Source organism: Ornithodoros turicata, chromosome 3, assembly GCF_037126465.1.
Source record: "Ornithodoros turicata isolate Travis chromosome 3, ASM3712646v1, whole genome shotgun sequence".
Lineage (NCBI taxonomy): Eukaryota > Metazoa > Arthropoda > Arachnida > Ixodida > Argasidae > Ornithodoros > Ornithodoros turicata.
The window spans coordinates 87,473,803-87,490,040 of record NC_088203.1 but is presented as its reverse complement, the minus strand read 5'-3'; the positions used below and the strand labels follow the sequence as shown (position 1 = coordinate 87,490,040).

Genomic DNA, 16,238 nt, shown 5'->3' with positions numbered 1-16,238 from the left:
GTAGTTCCTATCCCTGCCAAGACACGCGATAAACAAGTTTCCACAATCGGACATATTTCCTGATGACCAGTGCTAGAAATCGGTCAGTTGGTCTCTAAACACTTACGGTACTAACGTGCCAGTTATCGTTATTTGCGAAATTAAAATTTTAATCAATGCAGATGTCATGCAATAACTTTTGCGTCTGGTACAGAAGCTTCCAGAAAACGATTTAATCTTCTATATACGTCAAATTAAAATAACCACAATTAAAAGTTTGCCATATATTAATTGCGCAAATACAACCTAGAATATCCAATTTGTAGCGCTGGAACGATTTTCAACATTTCTATGCAGAAGTCGCGCTGCTCCGGCACCGTGCATTCACCGGTGCGGCACGAAATATGAACTTCAATTTTTTAGGTATCCTCTTGTATCCGCAGTTTCGAAATGCTTCATCGAATTACGAGATTAATCTAACTTGCAAGTTAATTAAACAGTTTCCGCGCCGACAGTTGGGCAAGTTGGCTGGGAGAGATTGAATTTTCGAGTGCCAGTTTGTTTGTTTTCCCCCCTCTTTTTCTCCCCCCCCCTCGATGTTAACAGTTTTGTGCTTCTAACGTTCCTTTTTCGCGACTTATTGAGCTGATTGTATCTCATTACGACTGAAGTCTCATTACGGCCGAAAGTCGCAATACGGCCGAAAGTCGCAATACGAGCCTCCGGACCCCGCATAAGACTTGCTAACACAAGCTTGGATGTGATAGCAGTCGCTTAGATCATTCCATTAGCAGAAGGCGGAACGAAAAGCCATTGATGCTTATCAGTACGTACGGGCAACAAGATGGAGTACAAGATAAGAGTGACACTTACCCTCCGCTCCGGGGCCAGAGACTCTTGGATCCATCTCGAGCGCTTGATCTAAGAGCTCCCCCGCTCTGCGAAAGGAAAAACAGGACAAGACACTTAGTGATATATTATCACCTCCAATTTAAAGTGGCAACCGGGGAATGTCAAAACTTTGAGTCAGGTACGGTCAACACAAGTGAAAAAAAAGATAAAAACACTGATGGTACAGCTGAATACGCAGTCCGCTACATGAAGGCTTGTACGCTAATAAACAGTAGTTTCAGTGTTCTCATCTTTTTGTCTCTACAATTTCAATAATAAAATTTAAAAAGTTAGGAGAATCTAGTTTTAATGACAAGCTTTCGTTCCGGAATCTGCACCTCATCAGGTGGAGATTCGAATGAAAAAACGTAAGATTGTGTGAATTGTACTTATGGTTTCTCACTTTCGGTATTTACCGAAATGCGAAGAAAGCGCCGAAAACCGTTCGCCGGTAACTGTTCCGCGTGTTCGGGGAGAAAAAAAATCGCCGATATCCGCCTCGAAACCGCCACTTCCAGTAGTTCCAGTCTACCCAGTTGGCGGCGCTGTTGTACCATCTGACGTCATTTGTTTGTAAACGGGGGGAGGTCTATTGTTGTGATGAATCACCTAATCCCACCGTCACTCATGTAGTTGCTGCTGTTATCGTTGTTCGGTTTTGCGCAGATACGTCGCTTTCATTCGAAAATCGAACATAGAATTCCATGTTCGGTTCGGAATTCGAATCGAATGCATAATTATTCGCTTCGGTATTCAATATTCGCACACAAAAGAAAGAAAGACTTTCTGACTACTTTCTGAGGCTGAGGTCTAATGTTAGTTGCGACATTTCCTCCCTACACACATTGTTCAGCACTTCAGATAAATGTGCGTTGTATAGGAGGAGGTTTTGCGTATAGGCTTCTGGTGCATTGAGGACCGCGTCTTAAAAGGAGGCTTTCGGAAGTCCTGGAAGTGCCGTCAGTGCAAGGACGAAAGCAACAAGATAATGGGACGACTTTCACTATGATGGAACAGACATAACGCTGAACGGAAGCTGTCTCCGTCTGACTCTTTCTTTGTACGTGTACATTTTAAAATGGGGCTTATAGAAAAAGAAGCACAAAAGTTATTGTACGGGTTCACAGCGATGCCATCAAAGTCAGTCGTTTCAGAAGCTGACGGCACTTTATTTCGGTGTTTACGAATGGGGTGATTCATCGCGACAGGAGATAATCTACCGCCGTAGCTAGAGGTAATTTCGTGAAAATATGAAGAGCGAAGTCCTCTACAGTGATCAGAAAAGTAAACAGCGCTTTTAAGCCGGTGCGTTGATGAGCTATATTTGACCACCTCCATGAACCGATCAATGTTTGTCATACTGAGAGGTCGAGAGTCTTGCTGATTTAGAGCTACGTTCCCACTACCGTGCGAGCGTTCGCAACGGCGCCCGTAACGGTGGAGATGGAACCTGGTGGTGGTGGTGATAGTGAATAGGGCTCTCCGTTGTCGGCCTCAGAGGCGTGGGCAACGTCACGACTAACGCCCTCGGGAATGTGCGTCCTGGGCCGACTTCTTAGATGGAACTGCTTGAGCGGCTAACGACTGCCGGACCAACAGTGACCCGCCAATCAAAGTAAAGAAGACGACGAGGGCCCGGTCCCGATCGTGCTGTCATTTTCCGCGTGCTACCACGTCGTAACGCGTGCGGAAGCCTCGGTTGTCTCGCTCTCATCGGTATATCTCGACAGTACGGCACACCTCGGTGTGGACACACTCGCCTTTCTCCGTTCGCCGTTCCCCGCCCGGAGAGCGCCTGCCCGGCAGTCGGAACGTAGTTTAGGTGCTGTTCGGGAAAGTTGTAAGCACTGAAGAAACACACGTTCGCGTGGAGTGAAGCTGCCGTGATCTCACAATCCGATTATTTTCGGTGTTTGTGGTGCCAATTATCTACGCCTCAACCCCATGTTGTAAAACTTGGAATGCACGTTCACGTCTATGCATATAACCCGTTCTGACGCTTATCCGTCACACCTTGGAGCGAGACGTCACAACCCGATCCATGCATGCCGAGACTAAGAGGTGACCCAGGTTCGAATCCCCGCACAGGCTGTGCTGTCTGGGTATTAAATGTGCTAGCATTTCTGTAAGGGGACAATTAGCTCCCTAACGAAACTGACAAAAAAAGAAAAGAAAACTGTCGGACATGTGTCATAGACTATGAACAACTCCCCGCCAATCACTTTCGTTCAACTCGATGTATTTTCCGAGTTTTCAGTATTTTCCTGCGGGCGCCGGGGGAGGAGCATATTACAGGCGGCTGCGATCGGCTCGCGTGACGTTTCGTTGACGTTGTTTTAGGGCTGGCGATGGGAAGCCGCATCTCGACGCCAGGAAAACGGGAACGCCCTCTTGTCGTCGGACTGTTGTTAGACTGACGACGCGCGCACGGCCCTTCTCCGCGGGAAAGCCTACGTGCGTGGGTCTCGTTGCTTTCAGATGCCTACAATAAATCATACCACTCGATCTGCCGGAAACTAATGCACGGGTCTGATACAGTTCGAAGTTCGAAATACATTACCGTGTGCAACAGAAATCAACGAACCGATATGGGGGGGGGGGATATGTTTATTAAAGATAAAGAAAGTGGGTAAGGTCAGACAGGCCAAGGCCGACGTGCTGATCCCATAAGAGAGAAAAAAAAAAGAAAGAGAATAAGAGAAAAGAGGAGCAGAAAAGGAAAAGAGAGTGGGAAAAGTGGGAACCGCACTGATATGCTTTCCTATCCCTATCCCTTCAACGCACTTTTGGATCACTCGTGGAGTCACTGTGAATGGAGAGGTTTCTTCATCGCGGCGCCGCGGTTCAGTAGGAAGTTTCAGAAGGATTGGGAGGATTAGAAGAGATTTAGAAGAGGGGAATGCCTTTACGATAACCATTCCAAAAGCATGATAACCTCTGAAGCACCTGATTCCCTTGAAGTGGCTGGGATATCATGATCTTGGATTTGACAGTCTCCTTTATCATACAGTTTTCATGGAGCGCTTCCAATGTGCTAAAACTCCCTAATGTGTTGCATTTTTGATTCCGTGTTAGCATCACGAAGCAACCGTGCATGGGTATATGAGCGGTGTACAGACATGGATAAATGGAGAGAGGATAGCAGGGAGGACTGGGGGACAGGGAGTTGGGGCCCACATCAGGGGAAACTGCGCCGACATTCGTCAGGAAAATCTGCCGGAAAACCCTGGGAAAACCTTAGACAGCACAGCCGGTGGCAGGATTTGAACCCACCACCTCCTAATCTTCCGCACGACCTTGGCTACCACCAACGAGCGGACGCTGTTACCCACTATTGCACAGCGCGTCTCATGTGATGTCTTCCACGTTGTTTGGCAACACGGACGCCTCGGAGCTACAGTGCATAGGCGGTGTGCTGCGGAGCCTTCGCGCAAGTATGGAGATTGCAGATGTGCCGCCATTTTCTGTGGGAGATGCAGACCCGCGTGACCGAAAATGAGGAACGTGACCGGCGTGCGGCCGATACGGTCAGGAAGTGGCGTGCGATGAAGTGTGCTGCCATTATACTCGTCCAGATGTTCAGAAATGCGCACCAAGGAGTACAGTGCAGGCGAAACCTGTGTTTCTGCCAAGGCCTAACCTATGCTATGGTCAAGTTTGCAGCTGGGCCGCACGCAAATCACGTGCAGTCACAGCCAGTGGCGGATCCGAGGGGAGGGGGGGGGGGGGCGATGGCCCCCAAAACGTCAATTTATACATTCTATTTCCCTCTCTCCCCTCCCCCACTACGCGCTTCGACAAAGAAACCGCCCCCACCCCCCTACAAACAGAGGCTCTAGATCCGCCTCTAGTCACAGCGCAAGGACCGCCCTTCGTCTGCTGGAATGCTTTCACATTTCGTACGCCTTGACTGTCTTCGCTTTTTAAAAGGTAGCGCCTACACATTGTGACTTACTCTTCCTTTCTCTCTCGGAAGCTAATTACACTACAGAAAAACGCCTTGCGCGCTGTCGGTGGTCTCCAGTATACAGATCACTGTTCTCATCTCTTTCACAAATTCAAGGTTCCGACTCTTCCGTCGCTTTATGACTATCTGATTTTAGTCTCTGCAAGATCTCAGTCGCGTAAAAAAACAAGTACCCTCGCTGGCTGTGCTAGATTAAGGAGAAATAATATAACCCGGGCCACTCGGCATCCCGAGTATTAGTATGTTCCGCGGCCACGAACAAATTATGGGTTCCAGTCACTCGAGTATTCACTCCCGAGTACATTAAACAGGTATGGTCTTACTGAAGAACTTATATATAGCCTAAAAAGAAATGACATCTATATCATGACAAATTAAACTGTTTTACAAGGGAATTATGAAATTACATTTATGTAAATTTTTAATTATCGGCTATTATATATTGTTGTCTAATATTGTAAAATATTGTATATGATATATATTGTAGTCAGCAGTATGTTCATATTCCTAGGACATATTCCTGGGGACGTCCACCTTACTTTCAGTAATATTCAATAATCCTTGTAATATTTTGTATGTGTTTCCATGTTTCCTTTTCTCTACCGCTTATGCTGCTGGTATGTGGGGCTTGTTGAGCTGTTTCTAGCAGCTTTTTCCACACAAACCAATGTATGTATTTCACATATTTGTACAAATAAAGCTCTCTCTCTCTCTCACTATTTTTTCTTCTTTTTGCGGCGGTACTCGCTAGCCAGCATACCAAATAACCCTAGACAACTGTACATTGTTTACTACTGGCGAATTCGGGTGGTCATTTCGTGGCAACTTTTTTTTTACCAAGTCCCGCCTGTTCTCGCCAGTTTTGCCGGATGTCGCATGTTCGCGTGGCACTTTCCGAACGCCGAGGATTTGCCAGCTAGCACTTTTTTTCCGCCCGGTCTCGAAGCGAGCCGGGCAGCAGATTGCCCAACTATCCAGTGCCGTCACATTCGCATTGCGAGGGTAGCGAGGGCCCTCATTGGCTCGTATATCGAAGTTCACGTGGGTTAGCAGACGACGGAACCCGAAGACGAGCGATCGCCCCTAGCAGCGATGCCCCTAGCAGCGACTAAAACAGCTAGATTCCTGGCACTCATGTTCGGGTGACAACGGTCACGTTATCAAGCGAAAGCGCCGACCTAGCAATTTCCAAGCGCTAGGCCGTGTTGCCATGAAATCAGGGCCGGTGCTAGGGGTGTGCGGGGCCTGAGGCAAAGGCACACCGCGGGGCCTGTTTCACACCAGCAGTAACGAAAGGATAAGGAATGATAAGATTTTCGCAGTGGGAGATTTTAGCAGTGCGGGAAATGGCAGCAGGAGAGAAGGGTGCGAAATCCTCGCTATAGCTTGCAGGGTTGGCGAATTTTTCTTAAAAGTGCGACATTTTTTCATTACATGACAGAATGGCACATACCACATTCTTCTTCTCATTTCTGTATCGCGCGTACGATTAAGTGCATACTTGATACTTCAAAAAAAGTAATCCCTGGTTGAGGGCTTCGTGCGCGGAGCCTAAGGCGGTCGCCTTACTCCCCCCCCCCCCCCCCTATCGCCAGTCTTGCATGAAATGACCACCCGAATTCGCTATATGTCTCCATATTTGCAGATATCAAGACACAATTCTCCCTCTTGCATAACTATTCGCTGAACTTTCACCTCGGTCTCGTCACTGTTCTCAGCCCCGCGATCAATTATCACTGAACCGAAACCATGCTGCCATGGAAGCAGCTTGAGCGTGCGTGAGGGAACTTTACTTTCGGGAAAGTTTTAACTAAACGAATGACTCGTTTGCCAACACGTTAAGTATACTTCCATCGTCTAGTTCGAGGAAAGACACGAGACGAGAGCGAGAGCCACGTGAAAATCTCATGCGCTTCCGCTGTCTAGCTGGACGCTTTGACCATTTGGGTTTATTGCAGTCACAAGCAGGACGAAACTGCGTCTCATAAGCTGGCTGGTGGGACAGCGTGACTACCACCGTAAAAGCGGGACCTGTCTCGACTAAATCGAGACGTCTGGTTACTTCATACAAGACGCACAAACCCGAACAACGTGCTCGCCCTATCGACAGGAAGAGCGCTCGGCATTAGAATCGCGCTAGGGGTGGGATCTTACCGCATCTTCATTCGTATAATCCGCATTCATAAGGCACATAGCAGTTTCTTTCGAACTGGTAGTAATGTTTTCGGCACATTTAAGGCGCAACTCCAGATAAACGCGGCTAGTACACACCGAATATGCTAGAAACCAAGGACACGTTCACCCAAACTACGCGTACAAGCGAATTATACTTTTAACTGTGCAAGCTCATTTTCACATAAGGCATTCTCGGGTTATACGACACTCCGTATCATACTGCTCGGATAGAAAGGAAAGTTCGTAGGACACAGAATGGAAAAAGAAGAAGACAGAGATGTAGGGAGCTTTAGCATATCTTTAGTCATCGCAAAGGGCCGTTTTCTTTACTAAGCAAGGAAGCAGCTAAGATGAAGTATAGTAGTCGGGACGGTTAGTACGTTTCCATAACGAAGCGACCAGAAAACACGGACGGACGGAACACAGGGCGTGCACATTCCCGGCGTGCTTAGCACTCCGTTCCCGGCGCTAATACACGTGGGGTGTCAAAGACTGGCACACGGCAAACCGAATGGTATTCCCAGCGATTGACAATCGCACCGGATGTCATTCGTTTGTCTTACATCGAGCTACACGAAGAAACAGAATGTCATTCGGAAACGATGTCACTGTCGATAATTTAGACACCAGGGCCGAACATACGAAGCATTATAGTGGATTACTTAAATTTTTATTTATTTTACTCGAAACTAGCGAAACATCAGATTATTTCACAAAACAGTTCCCTTTTCAAAGGCACTTAGTTGGCTACCCAAGCAGCACAATGTACTGAAAGTCGAGTGCAATATGGGTGGACGGTATGTGTCTTATCAATGTTCCTTAGTTTCAGGAGTCTGTTCAATGCCTTCCACCTACCCGTCCACCCCTATTGCACTCGACTTTCAGTACATTGTGCTGCTTGGGTAAGTACCACATGCAAAGACAACTAAGAAGCCTATCTGTACCACGCTTGGCAACGTGACGACTGGGAACGAGGGTAGTTCTCCCAAAAACGGTGTTTAACCTTCCTTCCTTCGTGTCAAAAGTTATCAAATTCGTGATAAAATATTGGAGTACAACTTTTTGTTTGTTTTTCATTCCTTCGAACGGTTTATCATTGTTGTTTTTGATACCTCTTTACTCCGATGGGGTGCGCTGTCGGTGCGAAAGTGAAAAGCGAATGTGTTCCCCGAACTCATTCGATAGGCGAATATCATTCGCATGTATTGCCATTTGAATTCACCGTGTAACACGAAACGAATGTCATTCAGTGCGAATATCATTCGCTGGGAATGACATTCAATTTGCCGTGTGACAGGGGTATCTCCTACAGAATATCGTGCACCTGTATTGCCAACACGCGTTGAGCAAGCGTTTGGAACAAAATGGGAATTCCGACACCTGAAGAAATCAACTCGCAGAATCCAGGTGAAGACTTGAGCTATATGCCAGTAGCTCAGCTGTCTGCGCAACACACCTGTTTCCCACTCTCCTCTATTGCCTATTGTCAATTGAGCGACCTCATTGGTCAGTGTCCCAAATAAGGGAGCAACAGCTCAAGGTGACGAGGCGTTTCTTCTGTGGACCCATGCGGAGAAACATGTGAATATCCCCAATTGCTGCCTTGTGATTGGGCAGACACTTCGGCACGTGATTTCTCCAAACTCTCTCCCCTGTGCAGATGCAACCTGTCGTAGCGTAGATTCATTATCTTATCAAAGAATCTTTAGAAAGGTAAAAGATAGTCAAAAGTAGCCCTCCCCTTCTACTGTGCGGGATGCCCAAAGCGGATAAGACATAATTAGGAAGGTGCTGTTCTTCGGTCCGAAGTTCAGCCCAAGATACTGACTGAGGAGATCGCATATAAGAGGAAAATATCCCTTAGCTGCCCACCGGAACAACAGCTCGCCGTAGCGGACGAATATATAAGCGACTCTGTGTGTTTCTTCCGTTCGTGTATATTCTCGTCGCTTCGTCCATGGAAAGACGAAACTAACAAAAAATAGGTCAGTTGTCTCCACATGTACAGGGTAGCTACGTATAAAAGTCTACCCATGCAGGCGGGCCGTACTCACCAATTACACAATGCAGGCGGAAAATTCCTGTGTCCGAGTGGAACTCTAATTGGTACGTTTCGTCGTGGTAAATTTCAAACCGATTCAACATCGCGATCCAAAGTTAAAACCAAACCAAAACCTCCAAATCCCTATAAGAAAACAATCAAGATGGAAGCCACGTACATATCAGCCACAGTGTTACCGAGCTCCTTTTTGCCGGCGAGAACGTGCTGCCAGATAAGTCGATCCGGTGCATTATTCACAGCGTGGCATCGCAAAACTTCGTCGGAGATTTTTTTTTAATGTCCGTGTTAGCACTGCGAAGCAATTAACTGTGGCTATGAGCGGCGTAGGGACGTAGACAGATGGAGAGAGAACAGTAGGAAGGCGTGGGGGGTTAGTATGCGTCCTGGGTCGGCTTCAGGGGGAACTGTGCTGATATTCGTCTGGAAAGTCTTCGGAAAACCCAGGGAAAACCTCAGACAGCACAGCCGGTGGTAGGATTCGAACACACCACCTCCCAGTCTTCAGCACAGCCTTGGCTACCACCACCAAGGAGCGGGACGCCTTGACCTGCTCGGCCAGGCCGCTGGTTTCCGGAGATCCATAGGCACGAACTTACGGTAGTTCAGCACCTTTATTCGGTATTGCACTTTCTCTTCGCGTCTCAATTACATTGTGCCTACCTACACCTACTATACGGTCGATGCTATTCGGGGAGCTTCATTTGCGTTTGCACACGGCGCAACCGACCTATACAGTAACATGGTTATTAGTTCATTATCGTACCTAATCTTTGCGGACTCTGGAAGCACCGCCACTCATCGCGGAAGCTGGTATGAAATATACTCTAATCAGAGCACACTGTCGGAGGTAAAGGAGAGGACTCGTTAAGAAGGAGATTAGGTCTTAGGTTGTCCGATGAGACTATTTGTTCACTCTACCACAGTGGTCGTCTCTAGAGGACTTCCTGATCGCGTGGGTCCAAACTAATTATTTGGGCGCCAGTGCAGCGACATTTCATAGATTAAGAAGTTAATGATGAAGATGGAATTAAGTCACTGAAAAGGTTAGCCAGCTGTAGGACTCGAACTCACATCTGCTGAATAGCTAAGCGCTAAGCTATCACACCTCCACAGCCACTTCCAAGGGTGCGTTAGTCTGAGTGGCCAACCCCTCTCTCACTCATCCCACTTTCACTCTTACATGTTTCCTCACTCACACACACATTCATACGACGGGATCGACGCAAGCGGCATCTGTTGAACATGATGGCAATTGATGCTCTGAGGCTGGAACACATAGAAAGGACTGGAGGCCTTGTATGTATTTGTCCTTTCTATGTGTTCCAGCCTCAGAACATCAATTGCCATCACATTTCATATAACCCATATTTGGTTACTCCTTGCATGTTTCCTTAGCTGGACAGGAAGGAATCTGACCTGTCCCTACGTAGTAATTAGGGATATGAAATCGAGGGCCGGGTGGTACTTTTGAATGCCCAGAGGCTCAAGCTCCATGAGCCGCCGCTTGCTTTCTCCACGTCCCAATCTTATGTGCATATACGATGCTAAGCAAACAGATAAGGCATAAACGGGGCACAAGCACTGAAATTAAAATCGAGACTAAAAAAGCGAATGGAAATTTATCCGTTACCTTCTTGTCGTGTCAAAACCAGAGGCTCTATTTGGGCAGTATCCCGTCCATAGAAAAATAGTTTTTAACTTAACCAGAGGGCGCATTTTTAGGCAATAAAAAAGGGATTAAAATGAGATTTACGGAGTAAAATGAAGGCTAAAAAGGCACGTATTTTTTATGAAAAGGCGTCAGCAATATTGCGATATAACTTCCGTGAGGGCGCCATCGTACACGCCATCCAACAAGTAGGATGCGCCAGTTCCTTTCTCTAAGTCGACCGGTCACGTTGCTCCGTCGCCGTAGCAGACGATTCTCGACAGCCAATCGAAGGCCACGAGAGCCTGACGTCATAACACACCAGGAGGGGCTGCGGAAGAGATCACCGCCGCTGCGCACACTCTTCTAAGCGAAGTTTCCCTGTATAAATGCGAACTTCCCAAAAGAAATACTTCGCGTGACACTTCCCATATCACGGATTTAAAAAAACTCACTTCTGCAAAATAAATAAATTAATAAATAAAAGAAAACAGTCTCATTTCTGCGAATTTTTCGCATTCAGATTTCGCATTTCGGATTCCCAAGGTTGATGTTTTGCCAAAGTACACTGATCATAGCCCGCACAGCCGTCCGCGACAAGCATTGTAGGCTATCCGGATTGGCGGACAAGTATCACGTGATAGTAAAGTTTTGTATTACTCTTTGTTTATTTTCTAGTTCCGTATTAGCGCCGCGAAGCAACTGTGGCTATGTGCGGCGTACAGACGTGGACAGATGGAGAGGGGACAGCAGGAAGGAGTGGGAGGACAGGGGGGTTAGTATGCGTCCTGGGCCGACTTCAGGGGGGAACTGCGCCGACATTCGTCTGGAAGGTCTTCAGAAAACCCAGGGAAAACTTGAGACAGCACAGCCGGTGACAGGATTCGAACCCGTGTCACCTCCCAGTCTCGGCGTGGAAAGCGATCATCCTAAGCACTATGCCACGGGAGCTGGTGATAGTAATGTATTACCCCATGTATTTGTGTTATAGATTATGAACTACTGTTAGACTTTCTCTGAAGAATGACGACAATTCCCCAGCAGTTTTGTAGAAATAGTTTCAGGAACATCTGTGCCGTCTGTCTGCCACTCTATATTTCGCGTTGTCTGCTTCCGACAGTCATTGTTCGTCCCCGCCGTGGTTTGCGTGACCAGAAAGTGAAAGCCGCTTTTCTGCCCCTGCTGTGAGTAACGCTTCAATTCCAGCTGATTCGCACAGATGTCTGGACTATGTTGGATGAGTGCCCCCTGCGCACGCATCCTGCCGTGCATTTTCGACGATGGGCTTTTTGTATCTCAAAATTCCAGAGGGACAATGCGAGAGAGACAAAGCGAAAGTGACCATCATCAGAATAAAGTTGGAGCGAGAGTGGTTCGAGCGTTGTTGCGTGCACGCTCAGCTGATGACGCATTAAGTGTCAGTGTTGCTAGATGAGGAGGAAGTCCTGCCTGCTGGAGCAATCTTTCCCATCCGACCGCTAAAGGAAACTGCTCAATGCATTACATAAGCTACTATGGGCCTGAGGCATCGATGTTATGGGCTTTCGGAAGCTATATTACAGTTTCTATAGGTGACGAACGACGGTAGCAATAATGATAATTATGTACCCGCCATTTCCTCTTCCCGCCGAGTGGCGCCTCTAGTGCCCATTAGCGTAACTAACCCATGACCAGGCTCTCCCATAGGCTACTGCGGTATGTCCAGGTCTCTAGTATGTAGTAGTAGGTCGTGGATCATATCACGGACACACTTAGCTTTAGTGGGATAGTTGATGGGTGATCGCTTTCCACGCCGAGACTGGGAAGTGACTCGGGTTCGAATCTCGGAAACCGGCTGTACTATCTGAGGGTTTCCCCTGGGTTTGCCGGCAGTCTTTCCCGACGGATGTCGGCACAGTTCCCCCTGAAGTCGGCCCAGGACGCATACTAACCCCCCCTGTCCTCCACTCCTTCCTGCTGTCCTCTCTCTACCTGCCCACGTCTGTAGGTCCATCACTGCCACAGTTGCTTCGCGGTGCTAACACGGAATAAGAAATATCACGGACACCTCAAATATCAAAATTAACTTGACACGGAAGAGTCCAGCAGGTAGCAGAAGTATTGAAGGTTGTTTAAAAACGTTCTGACACAAATATGTAACCCCAATATCTTGGAATTGATTGATATCCACGAAGGGTAACGCATTTTGTGCAACGACGCGGCAGCGACAATCTTTCCCCGTATACGCAGACTAGTCGAGACAGATGAACGATGGAAAGAACCGAGTGGCAGGGACATAGAAACACGCGCGCGCGCGAACACACACACACAAAAAAAAAAAACATGTGTGTGCCTGTGCTTCTCGCTTCTTTTCACCAGCCTTGCCTGCAGGCTTATCTCTCCCTTAGCTTCCGCCGCTGTGATGATCGCCTCAGCACACAAAACTTTTATTCGCGATAGAAATGTCTTCGGCTTTGAAGGAAGGACGCAAAATCAGTGGAATATGCGGCCGAGACAGCACTATACGAACTAGAGTCACTAAATAGGAAGCAGAGTAGCGACACTGAGCCACGCCGGCGAGCGAGGCCACCATCTTGGGTCCGGCACAGCTGCGTCGCCTAGCAATGGGACTCCAATCTCCCCCTTCTCCGCCGGAGAACAGCGCACAGTCGAGCCGCAACCCAGGAAACCGGTTTCGGATGAAGGGACTCAACATGGACGACGCGTTCTTGGAAGGAGAAACCACGTGACACGATCGGACCCAATCGTGGACACCGAACGGCGGCTCCGGCGCGGAAAACGAATGCGATATTCTGTACCCCTATTTAGTGACTCTACTACGAACAACCGACACCGCCGTTTACCTCATTAGGTTGTTCATAACAGGGTGTCGGAGCGAACCGAAAACCGGAACCGAAAACCGAAAAAAAAACCGCTATTTTGGTGCGAACCGGAACGGAATCGAAACCGTATACATTTTTTTCGCTCAGGAGGGAAACCGAAAAATAATTTAACGGTTTTCGGTCCAAGAAAAAACTTCGCCGATTTGGACTACGGATAGGCGAATGAGACGTCGTGTGCTCTGAAGTCATGTCATGGATACTATACGAGGGTTACGGTTACGATGGAATGTATGTCGGTATATAGTATGACCCTTAGGCTCCCTTTTTAATGGTTTATCGTTCGCGAACGCACACAGACTTCGAGGTACATGTGACTCTCTAGCAATGTGCCGTAGTGTTCGTTTTAATTAGATCCCCCCAAACTCTCCTCAACTAAACAACAAGGGGGCTGCATAACAGCTTCTTTATCGGTAATGTCGCGCAACGCGTCCCTTGTTTGACAGCAGCTAAGTTGAATACATTTACGTATACGCGAGGGCAAGCCCGTGCAAAGTGGCAACTCTTTTGTGGACAGGACATCAAGAAAATAAAATGGAGCCGTCGAGCGCGTTTGTGAGTGAAGGTGTTCCTCGATTTGCGTCGTACTCGTGCGGTGGTGCTTGCTGGCTAGACAGTAGCAACAGACATTCGGATGGGACGCAATCGCTCCAACACAGCAAGAAAGTACTTTATGTATGACATCACGACAAACAAGTCAGTTTGTAGCATGCGCTTCAAGAAATGAGAAAGCCCATTTGAACAGACAGTAACCTACAGGAACCAGGAGCTACCAATTTCACAGCTGTCTATTAATATTAAATACCATGTATGCTGAATAAACGGGTTTACATTTTGTAACGTTGATTTTTTTTTTTTTTTTGTGGGGATGAGTATTCCCAGCAGAAGCGGAACCGGTTAAAAACCGGTATGAATCGTTATTTTTTTCCTCCGGAGCAGAACCGGTACCGGATCGTTTATGATGTAACCGGAACGAAAACCGGAACGAAAAACGTTTCGGTTCGACACCCTGGTTCATAATTTTGTGGCTTCACGTGCCCAGACAACTACGATCATGAGCGACGCCACAGTGGCCGCTCTGTGTGGATTAATTTTGTAAGCCTTATTTAACGTCCGCCGGCCGGCGTGTCTAAACAGCTTGTACAGCTCCGGTCAACCTTAATAATAACACCGAAAAAATTGTGGCCTCACTCCCGAGCGCGATTGCAGCATTGGGACCATGGGGAAATCTTAATTGGACAAAATTATTATGTTAGTTTAACGCAAGGACGTTGTTCACTTAACATTCCCCCAGTGTCCCAAGGGTGGCTGTTATCGCGCTGGGAAATGTGACCGAATTTTTTTTAGTGTTATTATTAAGGTCGACCGGAGCTGTACCCTGCCGGCGTCCACGGCCGGGCTCGATTCCGCGACCGATAGGGTCCAGTGTGCGTACATGCTGCCAACTCATCCACCGAGGGCTGTTCGTTTTTGTCTTTTACTATACATGATCCACCGAGTGCGGTCTCATTAGGCTGTGAAGGTGTATCCCCCGTAGACCACCTATCGACCCCCCATGTTACTTTCCACACGACCTACTAGATTATAGCTACCATATCATACGGACCCCTTCCCAGCGCCGCATTTGGAGGCTAGCGGTGGCGCTACTTATCGGCTCGGTTATTGCTTCCTCAATTTCTGCAATACTTTGTACTTTAGCTCACATTAGTATTTTTGTTCAAGCAGTGGATGTCCCATGAGAGATGCTTCCTTTCAAAGTTGATTATCGTCATCATTCTACGCGTTTTCATAGGACCTGCGCGCGCGTCTGCTACGGTAATCGTGTGTCCGCTTCTGTACGTTCAAAATAAAAATTTCCATGGTCCAATCATGATGCAGACCTCGCGTGCCGATGAGTAGCGCCCCTAGCGGATCGTGCGGACGGGCTCCTCATAGGGGTTGCCGATTATGACATGGTCGCTACAATCTAGTAGGTTGTGACTTTCCACGGCTTCATGCCGCGCCTGTGCACGTGCAAATTAATCTTTCCGCATCCAAGAAGACTGGAGACCGGTACACCGTCGCAATTAATCCAAAAAGAGCGCACAAGGTACACTCAATCTTCTCTGGAGTTTCCCTTGAACGCAGCACGTCAATGCAGAAGTGGCGGCAAGGAGAATGGCCCTCATGATCAGTGACAGAGTCGATTTCAAGAGCACTACTCCCGACAGTCAGCGAACGACCAAGTAGAGATTGCCGGTAAGACAAGGAAATCCCGAGCGGTATTTCTTGTTTGGCTTTCGTGTCTTTATTAGATCTCGGAGTGTTTGCGCACTCCTCCAGCTCGAGCTTCCGGATCTTCGTCTCAGAAAGTGTCGTTTGTCCCCAGCGTCCTGACACTGCTTGTTTATCAATCGGTTCTTGTCGTGTGCTGCCCTCGACCGCCGTCCTTGGCACCAAAGAATGGGGACGCACCGCTTTATCGAGACTAGCTCTGACTCTGCGGCGAAGGGATCTCTGAGTGATATAGAACAATGCTGGTGGAGGGGATTTACGGATAAGGGCGTATAGACTGAGTTGTTCATCTGCACGCAAAGCGGTACTCGTAGAGGCGCACGGAAGAGGACGTTGGTTAAACCACGGTCCCTTGATAGCAAT

General features: G+C 47.8%; 1 protein-coding gene across 4 annotated transcripts in view; it reads right to left on the bottom strand.

Moving 5' to 3' along the window:
* LOC135388768 (protein unc-13 homolog B-like) overlaps window positions 1-16,238 on the bottom strand; it is a 291,747-nt gene that overhangs the window by 64,226 nt on the left and 211,283 nt on the right. For all 4 annotated transcript variants that reach the window (XM_064618549.1, XM_064618547.1, XM_064618546.1 and 1 more), the window contains one exon: window positions 853-917. In XM_064618549.1, the coding sequence (XP_064474619.1) occupies window positions 853-917 (65 nt within the window). The remainder of the gene's footprint in view (window positions 1-852; window positions 918-16,238) is intronic.